The 20,726-nt window shown below is 45.6% G+C and overlaps 1 protein-coding gene across 1 annotated transcript in view; it reads left to right on the top strand.

The window, feature by feature from the left end:
• The window catches only part of LOC123363732 (extracellular sulfatase Sulf-1), a 286,538-nt gene that overhangs the window by 204,461 nt on the left and 61,351 nt on the right, over window positions 1-20,726 (top strand). The window contains exons 11-12 of the mRNA XM_045005041.1: window positions 12,529-12,680; window positions 14,650-14,819. Of these exons, the coding sequence (XP_044860976.1) occupies window positions 12,529-12,680; window positions 14,650-14,819 (322 nt within the window). The remainder of the gene's footprint in view (window positions 1-12,528; window positions 12,681-14,649; window positions 14,820-20,726) is intronic.

The following is a 20,726-nucleotide window of genomic DNA, read 5'->3' as shown; positions in this document are numbered from 1 at the left end:
AGGGATGTCTCTGCAGTGCATTTACACTGTCTAGCTATATGACACCCAGCACAGATGGTAGTGACATAACTAATTCTGTGGTACAGTGTCTTCAGAATAGCCTGATAGTAAAAAAGAGGTGGAGAAAAGATCTTATATAAAATATATTTGATATTGCAAGAAGGTGAATCTTACTGAATTATGAAAATCTCACCCTCAGAATCCACAAAATTCCTGGGTCAAATTCTCCCAAGGCTTGCACCTGGGCAATCCCTTAGATACCATTATTTTGAACTGGCCCCAATTCAGTTCAAGACCTTTAGCTAATTGTTAGGGAGAAAAGTAAAAATCAGTTACAGGTAGGGTGACCAGACAGCAAATGTGAAAAATCAGTAATAGGTCATATAAGAATAAGACCCAAAAATCGAGACTGTCCCTATAAAATTGGGACATCTGGTCACCCTAATTACAAGCTTTAAGGAGTGCATTTATACTATGTTCGGTCGGCATTTATACTAGATGCTTGCACATCGCCAAATGTTTATCTTTCGCAGTGACAAAAACATTCCAAAGTCATAAGGATAGCCAGATAACTGCTCACCTTGCCATGTCATTATTTGAATAAACTTAATTGAACATTGTCACACAGACTGCAGTTATTCCAATGTAGCAAACTATTATACATGTCATTAAAAATAACACGGTGTCCTGGGAACAGTTAGCAAAACTGCCAAAATGCAGATAAAACCTGTCTTGTTAAAATGCAAAAATCTGCATTTATCTTTGCTGTTGTCCCCGTGGGGGCCATTACATATAATAGTGTAAAGATGTCCCCTGAAAATTGCATTGCTTTTTAATGAGACTCTTTACCCATTGAGCCATAATCTGTTTTATTCATTACAAATAGAAATGGCTTCCTAAGCCCCAGAGTTTGCTGAGCTGCTTCTAAATATGTGCCTTGCCTGAGGCTATCGTCTAGTCAGTACTCATACCGGGGCAAGTCAGAAACGTTAAAGCTATAGCCAAGTCAAGGATGTGGGTTGATTGTATGAGCTAAGTATGCAAAGAGCAGGGAGAATATTTGGGCATTACAGTGCCAGCTGCCAGAGAGGCTTTTGGCATACACCATTTCATTTTATGATACTTCGATTTTGAGACTGAACACAGAACACCCATAGTGTATACTCTTGTCACTGTACGGTCGGTGTGTTCTGTTCAGCGTGGCATGTGTCTTCATTTAGGGGCAGAGAACCAGGCACTGTTCTTCGATTGGCTTGCACTCATCTGTCCTCAGTAGTGCTAAGGAAATCCAGTTGAGAAATGGTTGAATTAAAAGACTGACTTTTTCCTCAATATATTTAATTATTCTTATCCTTCTCAGCTTTTGACCAATAAACGGACCTCGGATGATGTAAATTGACAAACTCAATCTATTACCAAGGCTGCTGCTGTTCCCAGATCACTAGTATTCAGCTTTTCACCATACCTAGGACATTCAAGTAGTAGTTGTGTTACTTCCTTTGACAAGATTGTGTTAGTTTTTTTTGGTAATTACTATTTACTGTTTTATCACTGAAATAACATCATAGCTGTCAAGTCCAAAAATAGCTCCAAGTGACATTTTTGCAAATGTGAATGAGTGGGGTAATCAAGCCCTTGAGTCTGCCTGTCACTCCCCATTTCTAATTACATATCCAAAAAAAAATCAGTTAAAGAGCACTATTAATCTTGCAAACTCCAGCACTCAAAAGTTAGGAAATGCAGAATTTTGGGTGCCCAATTTGAAATACCTAGGACCTGATTTTTCAGATAATTTATCATTATGTAGCCCCTCAAAGCACAGCTCCCATTGACTTCATGTGCAGCTGTGAGTGCTCAGCACTTCTGCAAAGCAGACCCCAGGGTCTCAAGTAGCCCAGGGAAGCCAGCCGGAACAGGGAATTTGGGCAGGGAGGTTACTGGAGGTCAGGGTGGGGGAGAGACAGGTTGGATCAGGAGGTGGGTGGGGAAGGGCCTGGGAATGGCTGGGTAAAGAGGTTTGGACAAGCAGGGTTCCTCAAGTAGGGAACCCAGAAAAAGAGGCACCCACAATTAATGATCTGCGAAAAATTCAGTTTGTGATTTGCCTAGTATCACCCCCCCCGTCACCCCCCCCCACACACACACACTTCTCCTTAGTTTTGCACTGGGCTGGTGGGCCTCCTCCTCCTCCTCTTCCTCCTCCCCTTGCCTGCCCATGGTTTTCCACCCCCACCCCCACCCAAGTCTCAAGTGGTCCCCCTCTCCTTTTCAGTTTGCTGCCCTCCTGTTTTGGGTGCTCCCCTCCCCCAGCTCCCTGCCCTGCATTTCGCTGGCTATTTGCTACCTACCTCCAGTGCCCCCACTGGAAAACACCCAACTATTTTAGCTGAAATTAAAAATAAACAAAAAGCCACCCCACCCCCCAAAAACAAACAAACAAACAAAAAAACCCACAGCCTGAAGCAGACAGAATGGAAAATTTCAGCCCATATGGTTAAAGTTTGGCAAAATTGTAAGCAACTGAAACGGAGCCTTATAATGGAAAGTGTCAGCCAGCCTTAATTATAGGTAATGGTACCAGCCTCACCTGTCATAACAGTTTAATGACAATACTTTGATCCCAGGATCTGAAGGTTCTCTGATCTATATGGGAAGCAGGTTAGTATTATGCTCCTTTTACAGATGGGAAACTGAGATATGGGAAGTGTCATAACTTTCCCAAGGTCACTCAGTGAATCGGTGGCAGAGCTGGGAATGGAAACCAGTACTCCTGACTACAGTCCTGTGCTTTAGCTACAAGATTGCCATTTATTTTACCTGTCTCCGTAGTGTTTTCCCTCTCTCCGTTCCAGTCTCTCTCCTATCTCTTTTTTTTTCTTTACTGTTGTCTCTCTCTTTACCCACTATTTGGCCCTTCCCTGTGGCTTCTCTTCCAACAGTGTTTCTGCCTCCTCTCCATATTTCTCCCCATCAGTCCTTTCTCTCCCTAAGTTTCTTTGTAACCCCTCTGGTCCTGTGAGAGAGTCACATCTTAGCTGCCTCCTGGAGGTGAAATATGCAGATTCTCAGCACGACCACAGTGGTTTTTAAGAGGTTTTTAAGGCCCAGCTTGACAAAGCCCTGGCTGGGATGATTTAGTTGGGGTTGGTCCTGCTTTGAGCAGGCGGTTGGACTAGATGACCTCCTGAGGTTCCTTCCAACACTGATATTCTATGATTCTATTCCACCCCACTTCCTGCCTCACAGAACTGCCCTAAGAGTCACAGGGGGAGCAGTGAGAAGGGAAGAGGAGGGAGATGCAGCCACCTACTAAGTAGTCCCAGGATAGCCTTCAGTAGCTGGGAGGAGGAGGAGTTGACAGAAAATCTTGCTCGACTGTCTACTTGTTTATGAGTAAGGCTACATTTTAGTCACGGGTATATTTAGTAAAAGTCACGGACAGGTTACGGGCAATAAACAAAAAGTCATGGCCCGTGACATGTCAATGACTTTTACTAAAAATAGCTGAGACTAAATCTTACCTGCTGGGAGTGGGGTGCTCCTGAAGACTGCTGCTGGGGGGGGGGAGCCTGGGGCCCTGCTGCAGCTGGGGGGGAGCCAGGGGCAACCTGCCGCTGAAGGGGGGAGTGCCTGGGTCCCCCCGCCACTGGAGGGGGGGCGGCTTGGGGCCCCCTGCCGCTGGTGTGGGGAGCAGCCCGTGGTCTCGCCACCACTGCCGTTCCGGCCAGGGGAAACCCAGGTGCCCGCCGCCACCACTGGTCTGGGTGGGGGGCAACTCGGGGCCGCACCACCGCTGGTCCGGGCCCGGGGCACCGCCGCCACCACCTCTAGTCCCAGACCGCTGCTCCAGGGCAGCACAGGGGACAAGCTGCCTGGAGCTGCCAGAGCAGCATCCGGTGCAGCTGGCCCCTGGGCTTCCCCAGCTGCTGGGGTGGTCCTGAGGTCAGCTGTACCAGCGCTGCAAAATTCCTGGAGGTCATGGACACCATGACTTCTGTAACCTCCATGAATGATTTGCAGCCTTACTTATGAGTGAAACTCCAGCTGGCATGATAGTGGCATCAAGGCAAATGTGTGACTGTCACTCCAGATGAATGACACTTGGCAGGCATGTAAACTGGATGGATCATATTAATCAAAAAGTGTTGCATCCAATATGATGGAATTCTGTATTAAACCTCATCAAAGATAAAGAGGAACTGATTACAGAACTAGCAATTAATGGTAACTTAGGTACAAGTGATCATGACTTGATCACATTGTAATGTGCAAACAGAATAAAATCCAGACCAGTGATATATATATATATTGGTGCTTTAAAAAAGCCAATTTCACAAAGCTGAAAACAACTATGAGCCAAATCACTTGGGAGGAAGAATTTCGTCAGACAAATGTGAATGATATATGACACTTTACTAAATGGCCAAGATACGATGACCAGACAGCAAGTGTGAAAAATCGGGATGGGGGTGGGGTAATAGGAGCCTATATAGGAAAAAGACCCCAAAATTGGGACTGTCCCTATAAAATCGGGACATCTGGTCCCCCTAGGCCAAGAAGCCACAATTGAGGAAGAAGGCCATATTGGTTAAAAAACTGGCCTGGTTCAGAGAGGAAGTGAAGGCAGCTATGAAAAAGAAAGAAAGAAAAATTCATTACATTTTTTATATATATATGAGCGGATGAGACCTTCTAGAATAGGACCAACGGTCATGAAGGCGGTTTCTGCAAGCGGTGTGGTACGCTAAGAGCACGGCAAGACACGAAAGATGCCCTGGTCAACCACTGCGCCCAGCCCATCTCCAACCGTCTCGACTCTTGTCCTGCCATTGGAGCAAGATGGGATCTGGGAAGAGAGAGTGAGGCTGACTATGCGCACCTCTCCCTCACTTTAATCCAATCCACGCGCAAGTCTTGACATCTAACTTCCGTAAATTTCAAAGTCCTGTGGCGATGGGCGAGCGACGAAGCAGCAGGTGTGGATACACTGGGAGCTGTAGCCGTGGACCTGCACACAGGCGGCTCAGGTCTAATGGTCGTCTTCTTGCTGATCGAAGCAACAGCTGGATTCGGCGTCTACCTGAGTGACTGAGCAGCCCTTTTTAGGACCGCACTGCTCACCTCCGTAGCAAGAGGAAGGGGCTAGAAAAGGTGCCCTAAACATTGTTTGCTTCACAGAACCCTGGCCAGCTTACCGCGGCTGGAGGGGATCCCATCTTATGCGGTCGAACAACAAAACTTCAAATAACAAACCGCAAGGTGACACCACTCATTATTGGTACATGGAACGTACGCACGCTTCAAGATAACCCCTCAGCAGATCGACCAGAAAGAAGAACAGCCCTGGTCGCTAGAGAGCTCGCAAGATTTAACATCGATATTGCAGCCTTGTGTGAAACTCGTCTAGCCAACGAAGGTCAGCTCACAGAAATAGGGGGTGGTTACACATTCTTCTGGTGTGGACGTAGCAGTGACGAACGTCGTGAATCTGGAGTTGGCTTTGCGGTTAAGAATCAACTTGTCCGCAAATTTGCCAGTCTTCCCAAGGGTGTGAACGACCGACTCATGACACTGCATCTTCCACTACCGAGAGGAAAGCAAGCTATACTAATCAGCGCTTACGCACCCACAATGACGAATCCGGATGAAGTAAAGGACAAGTTTTATGAAGATCTTGATGCCCTACTCTCATCCGTGAAGCGTACCGACAGGCTGATTCTACTTGGCGATTTTAACGCGAGAGTAGGATCTGATCACTCTGTCTGGGATGGCGTCATTGGAAAAAATGGAATCGGCAAATGTAACAGCAATGGCCTACTACTCCTGAAGACATGTGTGGCTCATGATCTGATCATTACCAATACTATCTTCCGCCTGCCCACTCGCAAAAAGACGTCCTGGATGCATCCACGCTCCAAGCACTGGCATCTCATTGATTATGTCATCGTGCGGAGGAAAGATAGACAGGATGTAAGGGTGACTAAGGCCATGCCGAGTGCTGACTGTTGGACTGATCATAGACTCATCATCTCTAAATTAAGCCTTTACATCAAGCCAAAGAGACGTCCGCAGGGAAACAGAGCTGTGGTGAAAAAGATTAACGTCAGTAAACTGAGGAACCCCAATACAGCAGCTTTACTAGCAGAAGATCTTGACAACCAACTCTTAGAGCTGCAATTAGAGGAAAATGCTGAGAAGGACTGGGAACGCTTCCGGAATATTGTGCACTCTTCTGCACTAAAGGTTCTTGGACCCTCACACAGGAAACAGCAGGACTGGTTTGATGAAAACGATGAAGAGATCAAGGCCTTACTTGCTGAAAAGCACCGCCTTTACCGTGCTCATCAGAACGACCCGTCGTCATCAGCTAAGAAAAATGCCTTTAACAACACTCGCAGGACCGTACAGAACAAGCTTCGCAAGATGCAGGACTCCTGGTTGAGTGCCAAGGCAGGTGAAATCCAGATGTTTGCTGATAGAAACGATGCCAAACGGTTCTACGAAGCCCTCAGATCCTTGTACGGACCTCGGCCCTCAGGGAGCTCTCCTTTACTGGATTTAGATGGTGTAACTCTCATTACTGAGAAGACTCTGATTCTACAGCGTTGGGCTGAGCATTTTCAATCTGTACTGAACCGCCCATCTTCCATTAATAACGAGGCGATTGATAGAATGCCCCAGGCGGATATCAACCACAGTCTGGACGTTCCACCATCAGAGTCTGAAATCCTACAGGCCATCAGCCAGCTGTCCAGTGGCAAGGCCTCAGGATCTGATGCGATCCCAGCAGAAGTTTATAAGGATGGTGGTGCAGTGCTTGTTGACAAACTCACTCAACTGTTTCAGTCCTTCTGGAATCAAGGGTCTATTCCTCAGGAATTGAAAGATGCATCCATCGTACACCTCTACAAGAGGAAAGGAAATCGAAAAGTCTGCGACAATCATAGAGGAATATCATTGCTTTCCAGCGCAGGCAAGATCCTTGCACGAGTGTTGCTGAATCGCCTGATTGACCACCTGGAACAGGGTCTATTACCCGAGACACAGTGCGGCTTTCGTAAAGAGCGTGGCACTGTGGACATGATCTTCGCAGTCCGACAGCTCCAAGAGAAGTGTCAAGAGCAGAATCGTGAACTGTACACCATCTTTGTGGATCTCACTAAGGCTTTTGACACTGTCAGTCGTGAAGGTCTGTGGCGTATCATGTCGAAGTTTGGGTGCCCTGATAGATTCATCCTGATGGTACGTCAGTTCCACGACGGCATGACGGCTCGTGTTCTGGACGACGGAGAAGCTTCAGAGGCCTTTCCCGTCACAAATGGCGTCAAGCAAGGGTGTGTGTTGGCACCGACCCTGTTCAGCATGATGTTTTCAGCCATGCTGTCAGACGCCTTTCAGAACAGTTCCTTGGGAGTCAGCCTGAGATACAGGGCTGATGGGAAACTGTTCAACCTGCGAAGACTCCAGGCTGTCACCAAGATAAAGGAGACTGTGCTACGAGACCTCCTTTTTGCTGACGATTGTGCCCTGAATGCTGGATCAGAGCAGGAAATGCAAGCCAGCATGGACAAATTCGCAGCAGCATGCGATAACTTTGGCCTTCTTATCAACATAAAGAAAACCGAAGTGATGCACCAGCCAGCTCCGAAAGCCCAACACCAAGAGCCCATCATCACAGTGAAGGGGCAAAAGCTGCAAGCAGTGGACCAATTTACATACCTTGGCAGCACCCTCTCCCGTGCAGTGACAATTGACATCGAGGTCAACTGCAGAATCGCCAAGGCAAGCTCTGCATTTGGCGGACTGCTGACCAACGTGTGGGACCGCCGTGGAATAAGCCTTGCTACAAAGCTTAAAGTCTACCGAGCAGTAGTGCTAACTACCTTGATGTATGCCAGTGAGACCTGGACTGTATACAGGAGGCACGCTAGGCAATTGAACCACTTCCACACGACTTGCCTCCGCAGACTTCTGAGGATTCGGTGGCAGGATAAGGTGCCTGACACAGAAGTCCTTTCCAGAGCAGGCCTGCCATCAGTTTACACTCTGCTTATGAAAGCCCAGACACGCTGGGCAGGCCATGTTGTGAGGATGCCAGACCACCGCATCCCCAAACAGCTCTTCTATGGTGAGCTGTCTCAAGGAAAGCGATCGCACGGGGGACAAAAGAAGCGATACAAAGATACGCTGAAAGCCTCTCTTAAGTCCCTGGATATCGACATCACCTCCTGGGAAACCCTGGCACAAGACCGATCGACATGGCGTACGCTGATCCACCAAGGCTGCCAGACATCTGAAGCTAGAAGGATAACACTAGCACAAGAGAAGCGAGCACTCCGTAAAGCCAGAGCTGCAAATGTTGTAACAGTGGTGCCCACGCATGTCTGCCCGACATGTGGCAGAACATTCCGTGCCCGTATTGGCCTTACCAGCCATTTGCGGACGCACTGTGGACAGCTCACAACCTGATAGATGTTAAGGTCTTCTTCGAAAACGATGGACGAACATCATATATATATATATATATATATATATATATATAACAAATTGAAGAAAGGGGAATTAGATAGTAATGGATATAAATTAGAAGCTGGAAATATAAAAAATTGACAAGGGAAGCAAAGGGATAGAAGGAGAAATCTATGACCTGTAAAGTGTAAGGACAATAAGGAGGCATTGTTAAAGTATATTGGGAATAAAAAGAATTCTAGCAATTGCATTGGTCCATTACCAGTTGTAAATGATAGAATTATCAATAATAATGAAGTAAAGGCAGAACTGTTCCATAAATATTTCTATTCTGGGGGAAAACAGATGATGTAGTCATATCAAATGATAACTTTCTTTCTTTTCCACTATTATCTCAGGAAGATGTTAAACAGCAGCTACTAAAGTTAGACATATTTAAATCAGCAGATAGGGATAACTTGCATCCAAGAGTTTTAAAAGAGCAGGCTGAGGAGCTCGCTGGAACATTAATGTTGATTTTGTAATAAGTCTTGGAACACCAGGGAAGTTCCAGAAGATTGAAAGAAAGCTAACGGTTTTAAAAAGGGTAAACAGGCTCACCTGGGTAATTATAGACCTGTCAGCTGATACAGGACTTGATTAATAAAGAATTAAAGGAGGGTAATAAAATTAATGCCAATCAGAATGAAATTTATGGAAAATAGATCCAGTCAAACTAACTTGATGTCTTTTTTGATGAGATTACAAGTTTGGCTGATGAAGGTAATAGTGTTGATGTAATATACTTCTGTAAGGCATTTGAATTTATAATCACATTTTGATTAAAAAACTAGGAAGATATAAAATGAACATAGCACACATTAAATGGATTAAAAGGTGGATAACTGATAGGTGTCAATGTAATTGTAAACCAGGAATAATATCAAATAAGTGTGTTTCTAGTGGGGTCCTGCAGGGATCAGTTCTTGGCTGTATTCAATTTCACGTAATTATTAATGAGCTGGAAGAAAACATAAAATCATCACTGAAAAAGTTTGCAAATGACACAAAAATTAGGGAAGTGGTAAATAATTTAAGAGGATATGTCACTGATACAGAGCAATCTGGGTTGCTTGGTAAACTGAGTGCAAAAAGCAATATGTGTTTTAATATGTAAACATCTGTATGTGTACATCCAGGAACAAAGAATGTAGGCCGTACCTACATGATGGGGGAATCTATCCTGTGAAGCTGTGGCTCTGAAAAAAGATTTGGGGGTTCAGGTGGTTAATCAGCTGATCATGATGTGGCTGTGGCCAAGAGGGCTTCAAGAAGACCTGCCAGGACCAAGCTCGAGCTCCCCACGACAAACTCTCGGAAACCCCCCACCCCACCCGCTCGGTGCCATTGCAACTCATCCGACTGGCGCGCCCGGCTGTGGGAAGAATGTTCGGCTTCAGGAAGAGCCGGCTTGGGACGGGGCAGGGAGTAGTACCCGGCCCCCGCGAGAAGCTACACGGGGGTAACACATGTCCCCTGCCCCTCCCCCCCATCAGGCCCAGGCCGCCCAAGGGGATGCTTCTTCCTCCAGCCGTGCCCGGGCCGGGCTGACCTGTTACTCTGCAAGGCTGCCATGGGTCGGCCCCAGCCGGCCACCCACAGGCGCTGCCTGAGTTACACGGGACCCCGGCACTCTCCCGACTGAGCTGCGGCCCAGCACTGGTGCATGTGGAGTGTCCGCACTCCTATCTCCAGGGGCCCTGCTCGGCCCACTGGGGACGGCTCGGGAGGAGCCGGCTCTGAACCTGGCCCCAGACCGCACTGAGCTGGACGCTTGCAACTGGCTATGGCGGTGTATTGTGCTAGGCTCTGCAGCCTCCACTGCTGGCCGCCAGGGCCGGCTCTACTGTTTTTGCCCCCAAGCAGCGCGCCGAATTGCCACCGCAGATGGCAGGGGCAGTCCATGTGCCGTTTGGGCGGCATGCGCGTTTCTGCGGCGGCGGCAATTCGGCGGCAGCTTCTGTCTTCAGCCGGAAGACAGAAGCTGCGCTGCCGCGGACAGCTAAGCATAGAAGCTGCCGCCGAATTGCCGCCACCGCGGAAACGCGCGTGCCGCCCTAATGGCACATGCCCCCGCCGTCCGGCGGCAATTCGGCGCGCTGCTTGGGGGCAAAAACACAGAGACTTCCGCCCCTTGTAGATTGCCACCCCAAGCACCTGCTTGGGATGCTGGTGCCTGGAGCCGGCCCTGGTCCTGAAAGTCTTCTGGATGTATCCCAGAGTTCCTCGGGGCAACTTCCTTAGTCCTGTCTACACTGACAACCTGTGATGCAGTCTATTGCACTCTGTTGCAAATGGAAGTCACACCTCCATTTGCATAGTTCAGCAGCTCAGATCAACGTTAACCCATTCTCCTGAAGATAATTAGGACATGAGTCTCCAAGGCTATCAAACTATTAAAATGAAACCTTGCTATTCTTAATTTTTAAAATGGGATGTTCAACGAAGGTGTTTTTGTTCTGTTGTTTTTATTTATTTTTGTCTGTTTGTTTTGAAGTTTGACATAAAAGGAAGGTGTCAGAGGAAAAACATACACCACTGGTTACGAGCAGTGAAGTGCATTGCCAGGGTGCCCCCTCTGCACCCTGGAAGGCAGGGATAAGGGATCCCTGGGAGGCTGTGGGGAAACTTTGAGGTTGGCTCCCACTTGCCACTCTGACAGTGCACCCAGCCCAGGCACCCCTGCACACGCCAAGTGAGATCAGACTGAACATTCTGATATTTTCCCCTTTTTCCGGCACTTTCAAATTCAAATGGTGAAGCTGGCATGGTAACCTCCCCCACCCTCCACTGGGAATTGTTTTGTAAACCTTCCCACATGTGCTTTTTGTTCAGATTGAATTTGGTGTTTCCCTCGCTACTTCCATTTCCTGGTTAAAAACAGGATTTGTTGTATATGAGATACAATTCAGAACAACACCAGGAAACTATAGGCAATTTACCAGCATAGGGACTCTCTCTGCCTGTGGGAAGGGAAACATCCTCTTGGTCACTCACCCTCAAAGGAGTCTAGCTTCGTGCACCCAGGAAAGCCTCTCATTTCTGCCTGTTGATGAGGTAGACTACGGAAAGTGCATCTACTGAAGGATTCCCCCATCCTTCATTCTCCTCTGGGAACAGGTGTGAGGACCTGCAGTCACTTGGGGTAGGGGAGTAAAGGAAGAAATAGCAAATGAATGGGCCTGACTTCATCCAGAGCTGGTAACTCTCAGAAGGAGCTGGCTTCTGGCAATAAATCAGGAGCAACTCTCAGGTAAAGAACTGTCCATGTTATTGCATGTCGCTCTTAGTAGCAGCAGACCTAGAGCCTGCTTCCTTGGTCCTCTCATCTCTTTCACTTCTGCCTCACAGAACCTGTAGTAGCAGACTGGCCTTCTCAAACTAGACTCGTCTAAGAAGGAGCGTTTTCTTTCCCAAAGGCAGTGTCCTGTGGTTTTGCCCATCAGTTCCAAGGGATTGCTATGAGTCCTGCCATAGACCAATGTCCCCAACTCCTGTATCTAGCCAGGAAGTGTAGCAGTATGGCCAACTACAAACATTCAAAAATCATGAGCCAACTCCTAAACAATGTGAAATTTGGCTTACTCATGAGATTCTAAAAAATGTTGGGGGTTTTTAATTTACCTTCTGGGTTTTGAGCATATAGTACATTTTCCAACTTTTCTCTACAACCATGATGGCTAGAAACTTTCATTCATTTTAAATGAAAAGTGAGAGTCTCATATGATCACATGATCCAGGAACTGGGGCTTAAGAAAAACATCTAAAATCAGGAGAGTTGGCAACAGGGTCTAGGCAATACCTAATTTTAATTAAAAAAAATATGAAACTATTAATATTGGTAGTTGTTTTATCTGAATTTCAGACGTGCAACATCTTGATATGGTCCACATATGTTGATATGGTCCACAGTAAAATAGGACCGTTCATTCACATATTTATGCTTTTGGGTTGAACTAGAAAATTCAGAGTGAAACGCCAAAATTTCCCTGACACATGTGCCTTTTTTCTCCTTCACAGCTTTTTTTGGGAAATACCTCAATGAATACAATGGCAGCTACATCCCTCCTGGGTGGAGAGAGTGGGTTGGATTAATCAAGAACTCTCGCTTCTATAATTACACTGTTTGTCACAATGGCCACAAAGAGAAACATGGATTTGATTATGCAAAGGTAATGTCCAGACACATTTACACTGCATCAGATGACTTCACCTTTGATTGATTACACCCAAGGAGTACATATGTCATTTTCTCACAGTCATAGAATCAGATAATTTGAGATCAGTTTCTCAAATTTAAAGGCGCCATTGTAGGATGGATAAAAAGCTACAAAGGGTCTTTAATCTGGTCGGTCTCTCTCTCTCTCTCTCAGAAATGGGTGGCTTCATGTAAGAAAAAAGAATAAAGGCCTTTCTTGAAGAAAATATTGTCTTGTGTTGCTGATCTCTTACGTTAAGATGATGGCATAGCAAAGCTTATCTGGTGCTGTTTTCTGTTATACTGGGGTGTGGGGGGGCAGGGAATAGTGTGTCTGTGTTGTCAGGTTCTGGATATAAGAATGAGAATAGATAAGTGCAAAAAACAAGGGTTAGAAAACTTCAGACTTTGTTTGCACTCCTGACAACATTTGGCCAAGGTGACCTGCCCACTGCAGTAAGATTTCTCAGAAGCGTGTAGCACTGGAAATTCTGTAGTTTCTAAATCACTTTATGCAAGCTGGAATTTCCTCAGAATGGAGCTCGTGGAGGATGATACAGATGTTGCAGCTGTAGTTTCTGACCCATGTAATGAGATTTCATTGGAAGCTCACAAGAGCTGCTTCTGATTTCCACACCCGTAGAAATTACATGACACTGATACAAAGTGTAAAATAGAAAATAAAGAATACTGGCTAGTTATCAATTCCTTCCACATCCTGTGTATAGCAAGAATGTATAATGTTTAGGAAAACAGGAAGAAAAGTAAGAGAGCAATAACCCATTCAGTGACCTCCTCTGAGGGTATTTCATTTTACCAGACTGAGATATCAAAAATTGCCAAAACACTGGTGCCCTGGTAGGTGACCAGATCATCATAGTTCCTATAAATAAGAAGTCAGTCTCCTCCACATCATTACAGGAGCATTAACATCTCTAGACTGCTTTATCTGCTGTGTGTGAGAGAGAGGGAAGAGAGAGAGAGAGAGAGAGATTACAGCTGGTTAGCTTGTCCTAACACTGACATGCGAGCGAGCGACACAGATCCAGTCCCTCAGGCACTGCTTTTGCAGCTGTTTAGGGTCTTGTATCCACAACATGTGATTAGTCATGCCTGAAAGTGCTTGAAATTGCAAACATCATCTCGGAACTTTCTCAATGAAACTCACACTAGACCTTCAGGCCAACAAAGAATGCTTAGAGGTGGCAGGTGGTTTAATTTAAGTTTTCATCTTTTTTTCTTCTTTCCATTTCCTCCCTTTCCCTTGTAGACTTCCATTTGCCACCTTGGCTGCGGGTTAAACCAGTTTATTAGCAAGTAACAACCTTAACCTCAGCAGCTGCAATTCTTTATGTTGTACAATTAAAAGAACAGACCCTGCAGGAATTCAAATGCTCTCTATACTTATATGTTTGAATTCAATTTCTTTGATAAAGACATTCCTAGGCAACCATATTTTTTTAATATATTCAGTGTTGTAGATTTCTCCCAGGTTGTACAGAGGCAAATCTATATTTTGAAGAAAGCACGTGATAAGGACTTAGATGTAAATATGAAATGATATTAGGTATGGGTGGTTTCTTGCACTTTGGTATCATTATGTTTTGTCAAAGAGCTTTATCAACAAAATTTTAGTAGTATATGTCGGCTCTATTTTATGTGCTGGAAAACACTGTGTTGCCAAGTCTGGTAATCATATTCAGTTAATACAACCTGTTTTATGGGTAAGAGAGTTTTGCAAAATACACTCCCATCTAATATGCCTTCCTAAGAAAGTAATTAATGCCTGGTGTGTCCAGTGTTCTTTATGATCATGTGCCTCTTTGAAGGTACGTTTTTACTTCCTGATCTAAGCGCTAATGATTACTTGGTATAACATAATACTGTGATCTGATTAATGATGCACTTTGTAATTTTTATTTTGTGTTAAATGTATGTTACAGGACTACTTCACAGACTTAATCACTAATGAGAGCATTAATTACTTCAAAATGTCTAAGAGAATGTATCCCCATAGGCCCATAATGATGGTTATCAGCCATGCAGCCCCTCATGGCCCTGAGGATTCTGCACCACAATTTTCAGAGCTCTATCCAAATGCTTCGCAGCACATGTAAGTAAAATTTGGATTCTGCCAACTCTGGGTATTTGTATTGCTGCTTATTGTTTTTCATGGAGACACTGCAGGAACATACATTGAGGGATCTTTAGTGAGTAGCAAATATAATTCCTTTTTAGTCCAACCGTATGTTGTACTGTACTTGTTCCTTTAGGGAGGGACAGTGCCAACTTTTACAATAGTGAGGAACTCTTTTCTCTGGGGAAGTGGTGTAAGACTAAGAGCTCTTTATTAGAGAAGTCAAGGCTCTTTGCCATTTTGTGAAGGCAGCTTCTTACAATATGTTGAAACAAGTAGACACTGTGAGAACCTGCTGCAAAGATATTGCTTCCTTCATGTTCCTCTAGATGACATAGTTTTCCTGAGAGCTGGTTATCTGAAAATGTTAATTGTGGCAGCGTCCTTCGGCAGCTTTTGTGCAGATGTTCACACCAGACTTGCTTGCAGAACAGCAACAGCCTGGTTCCCAAGCAGCCTGTCGGTCTGTGTTTTTAAATAACATGCCGCTTATTATTTTTGCAAGGTGGTTGTACTGTTCTAATGTCTGTCCCTACTGGCTTTGGGTCCAATAAATTATTGATTAAAAGGTTTTGCATTTGTCTGAAAAAATGAGGGCACAGGTACAATGTCCCTTTTTTTGTGGTGTTCTACAGGTATATTTTCAAATGTGTGCAAGTAGGTGATAGGCAGCAGCAAATCCAAATCAATTTATTTTTGTTTTAGATTATAACCTAGGAGGAGTTCTGACTGGAATTCTCCTGTTCTAACCCCCTAGATACGGATTATGCAGATTCTTTTGAGAGTGTGAAGAACAGGAATTGTTCCAATTACCATGTGCCCTTTCATTCATGATCATGTGGACCAACTTAGACTCATAGAAGATTAGGGTTGGAAGAAACCTCAGGAGGTCATCTAGTCCAGGGGTTCCTTGCTGAGGCCCCCCGTCAACATGCTATAAAAATGCCAGGGCCCAGCAGGGACAGGGAACTTGGGGCTCCGGGCCGGGCTGAGACCCTTGGGCATAGGCATACTTTTACTTCTATTTGGGGCGGGGGGGCGTGCAAGAGCTGGCGGGGCTTGAGCCGGCTTCACACAGCGGGGTCCAGGGAGAGAGCAAGCGTCACCTCCACATCCTGGCTCACTCAGGAGGCCACCCAGCCTATCTGGGCTATGGGGGGATGCAACCAAAAAAGAGGAGATTTAGTTCAAAAAGTTTGAAAATCGTTCAGGGTGCAGGGAGGGGGTAGCTGGGGCTGTGTGTGGGCAGGGGAGTAGTTCAGGGTGCAAGCAGGGGGGTAGCTCAGGGGGTAGCTAGGGGCTGTGTGCAGGCAGGGGTGTAGCTCAGGGTGCAGGGAGGGGGCAGCAGGGGGCTGTGTACAGGCAGGGGTGTAGCTCAGGGTGCAGGCAGGAGGTAGCTAGGGGCTGTGTACAGGCAGGAGGATAGCTCAGGGTGCAGGCAGGAGGTAGCTAGGGGCTGTGTACAGGCAGGAGGATAGCTCAGGGTGCAGGGAGATGGGCAGTTAGGGGCTGTGTACAGACAGGAGGATAGCTCAGGGTGCAGGGAGATGGGTAGTTAGGGGCTGTGTGCAGGCAGGGGGTAGCTCAGGGTGCAGGCAGGAGGTAGTTAGGGGCTGTGTACAGACAGGAGGATAGCTCAGGGTGCAGGCAGGAGGTAGCTAGGGGCTGTGTACAGGCAGGGGTGTAGCTCAGGGTGCAGGCAGGAGGTAGCTAGGGGCTGTGTACAGGCAGGAGGATAGCTCAGGGTGCAGGGAGCAGGTAGCAGGGGGCTGTGTACGGGCAGGAGGATAGCTCAGGGTGCAGGAAGGGGGTAGCTAGGGGCTGTGTGCAGGCAGGGGGTAGCTCAGGGTGCAGGCAGGAGGTACCTAGGGGCTGTGTACAGGCAGGAGGATAGCTCAGGGTGCAGGCAGGAGGTAGCTAGGGGCTGTGTACAGGCAGGAGGATAGCTCAGGGTGCAGGGAGCAGGTAGCAGGGGGCTGTGTACAGGAAAGGGAATAGCTCAGGGTGCAGGCAGGGGGTAGCTAGGGGCTATGCTCAGGCAATAGGGGGCTCCCAGTGTGGCTCCCAGCTTCATGGGGGAGGGGGGACTGCACTGGGGCTCCCAGCTCCTGGCTTGGGGTGTGGGGAGGTTTGCCAGCTTCAGCCCCGCACTTCTCCCAGCTTTGGGGGCTTAAGAGGGTGCTGGTATCAGCCCCGCACCACTCCTGGCTTTGTGGGGGGTGGGGCACACCGGCTTTAGCCTATGTCTAGGAACTGTGGTCTGCTTTCTCCCAGACCCTGTGATCTTTCCCTGCATTCTTTCCTGCATGTTCTTGTTCCCCTGTCTCTGGGTTTCCAGCCCAAACTCCCTCCTCCCAGGAAGTCACTGCAGGCTATTTCCCCTGCAGCTCCTATCTGCTGCCAACTTCCTGGCTTTATACCAGCCCCTCCTGTTCCTCTTCAGCTGGGGCCCATCTTCAGTCAGTCTTTCAATCTCTGGCTCTTCCCTAACTGCAGCCGATCAGGTGAATTATCCTTATTTAACCTGCTCTGCATTGTGTGAACATCCCATCACACACATTCTCACATTTGTCAGTAGTGCAAACCAAGCACAAATGTTCATGGCTATATTAGGCAATGAGGTAATGCCTGCCTGCTTTCACAAGTACCAGTATTGTAAGTTCAGTTGTTAAGTACGCACGTTAATGGGAAACCAGTTCTTGAGAAGAGTTCTAGATATTGGGTTTGGAATTGGTGCTGTCCTTCTGTGTTCTGAAGATACAATAAGAAATTGTTCACAAGTTAATGGGGCAGATTCTCTCTACCATTTGGCAAAGAGGAGTACAATTTTCACTCTTGGCTATAGCTGGGATTCATCTTAGGGGACAGTAGGAGGTGAGACTGATAGTTTTCCCCTAGGGATTCTGTTCAGAAGAGAGTCACATCATCAGCACACGTCTCTGTTGGCCTTGTCCTTCCTGTCCCTGGACATTTTAGGATCTGTCCTGGCAGGTAGTGCTGCTTTATCCTGTTTCTGAAGACTTTATGACAGCTTGTGTTTGGAGTCTGGGTTCCTCTGGCTTGCATTGATAGAACCAATGAAGTAAATAAGTCCCCACGGGTTTAACAGTAGAGGAACATAAAAAACCCTATTTTGTTTTGCAACTCCATTAGAAATATTACATGAGCTATCTGAATAGGTGAAGCTGTGGATCGTGGTTGTCCATTTGAAAATTTGATTTGCTGTGAGTATTTGTGCCACCTTCTCTTCCTATTATCTGTACAGACTAGAAAACTATGCAATGAAAATAGCTTTAATCTGCTAAAATGCTTGTTTTGGAAGCCAGAAAGCATGAATCAGGTGTGTCTCTTCCTGTCTACCTTGGTGGCCTGGATTTCCTGGCATCTTTGTTGAAAAGTGTTCCTTCTCTAGCTGCCACGAGAGAGAGGCTTGGGTGGATTGTTTTGTATTTCTTGTGAATGACCAGGCAGGTTAAGAGTTCAGTCACCAGACAAAGAAGTGAGACAAATTGAAAACAAACTGCCAATTTGGGTGCATGAAGCTACTAAATAGCTGGTTTCTATAGCAAAAGCATTAGCAACATGTTCTGACTAAAAGAAAGAAGTTAAGTGTCTCACACAAATATGTGGCTGTCCCTGTGAAAACAGTGCAAGAGCAATAAAATCCCTCCTGCCTGGGTTAGTGTAACTTGAACGTTTAACCCTTGGGTTTTCTTCCTCGGTGGTCAAGCATCATTTGGATCGCTTTTGTCTGACCTTGGGTTACAGCCATCTGACCTTCAATTTTGTTTTTAAAATGTAGTTGTGAGATCGTGTTACTGTAATGCTTATCTCCAGAAAAGAAGGGAAACCAGGTCAAAAGCTGCTTGCTGGCTTTGCAAACTGAGCTGGAAGGTTATTCCTAGAGACCAAGAATTAAGTCTGTCAGCCACATGCAAGAGGAGATTCTGTTTAATAAGACAGTAGCTTAAACATGCCCTTAAATTATGTATCAGTTCATTGCTGGTGGAGAGTCTGTATTGTTTGATGTTTAAAATATTAGCTGTTTAAAAAAATAGAGGTATGTTTGATTGGGAATGAGCTATAGGGTCACATGTATGAGCTGCAACATAGCTGCCTTAGCAATATTTCCATTCCTCTTTGATTTCATATTTGTTTTTTGATTTTGTGTCCGCACCTACTTGATTGAAAGAAGAAAGTCAAATGCACACAGGTAGAAATTCCCATATTGTTTTTTAATCCGTTCTTGTCAAAAATATATATGGTGGTAATGCCAAACAGAAAAAATGGACTTGCACACAGCTGTCATTTCACAGCCTCATCCTTCCACTGCCACCATACAAATGAACGCTCACACATGGAATGAAAACACTTGAAAAGACAAGCAAGACTGTGAAATGCTTGCTGTGAATCCTTACTGCAAATGTTCACCTGTTAACTCCATCATCTTCAATTTAAAGTGAAAATCAAACTCTCTCATATTAGATTCAGTAAAGGATGAAATCTTTTTATAAGTATGAAGAACACCATCTCTGGGCTCTTGGGATTTTTCCTGACCCATACAGTGTTTGCAGAATTAAAAATTCCTGGAGTGTTGGCTGTTGTGTGTTCTCTATCACCATGTTGGGCTGGTGGTCTTTTCTGAACATATATCATACTGCCACATCCATCCAGCTCTGCTCAAAACATTGTTTCCAGGGAATAAATCAGTATTGGAAAAGATGAAATACACTAATGTGGGAATATGCGATTCTGCTGGCACAATGGATGTCAACTGTTGGGAAGCTGGATGGTTAGACTTTAGGAAATATTGTATTTAAATAAGAAATTTACAAATACAAGAGATGGCTCTATCTAGGTGTCTCTGTCAGTTAAAGTGGAATCCTATTCCATGGCACAACGTAGCATTAAGGCTCTGACTTAGAGAATACTCCCATGAAAGTCTAAATTCCTAGTTAAAGTAAGGCCACCGTACACTTCTCTGGCACTTTAAGTCCCTTTTACCCTGCAGCATAGAGTAGTCTTAGAGCAACTGTGAATTAGGCCTGAGATGTTTGTAGCACTTCTGAAAGAAAATTAAATTATATGATGTAAACAAACTTTAGAAGTAAAAATTCACATTACCGAAGAATGTCAGAAATGGAAATCCAGAACATTTCATGCTATGCTGAATAAAAAATCTCCAGCCTGACAGGAGGACCACTGCCAGACTCTATGGGTGTCTGTAACCATAAGAAATCAATTAGTACCCCAAGAATGGCATTAATGGTTTCAGAAAAGCAAAGTGGTATCCAAACACGTTTTTAGGATTTTCAACCTTTATTTTTTTAAAAGTGTAAAGATCTGAAGTTTATCACAATATGAGTGCAGCATGAAAAGAAGCAATAAAAGCTTCCCCACAACGTGCCTCAGATGTTGACCTTCAGGTGTGATCTAGGTCTAGATGTGAGACAATTCTCCTTGCCCATGCAGTCATTGATATGTCTGCTGAGACTGTCTACAACCTGCCAATTATGGTGGTCTTTTTTGTAATGTGGGCTCTTATCCACTAGAAGCTAGAATGGGATCACAAAATTACTTCATATGAGGACAAATGAGTCTCACAAAACTGGGTCAGTGGGCAACAAAATGGCAGATGAAATTCAGTGTTGATAAATGAAAAGTAGTGCACATTGGAAAACATAATCCCAACTGTACATATAAAATGATGGGGTCTAAATTAGCTGTTACCACGCAAGAACGAAATCTTGGAATCATTGTGGATCGTTCTCTGAAAACATCCACTCAATGTGCAGTGGCAGTCAAAAAAGCTAACAAAGTGTTGGGAATCATTAAGAAAAAGAGAGAATATAAGACAGAAAATATCATATTGCCTCTATATAA

Source organism: Mauremys mutica, chromosome 2, assembly GCF_020497125.1.
Source record: "Mauremys mutica isolate MM-2020 ecotype Southern chromosome 2, ASM2049712v1, whole genome shotgun sequence".
Taxonomy (NCBI): domain Eukaryota; kingdom Metazoa; phylum Chordata; order Testudines; family Geoemydidae; genus Mauremys; species Mauremys mutica.
The sequence above is the reverse complement of the archived record's forward strand: the minus strand, read 5'-3'. Positions and strand labels throughout refer to the sequence as shown.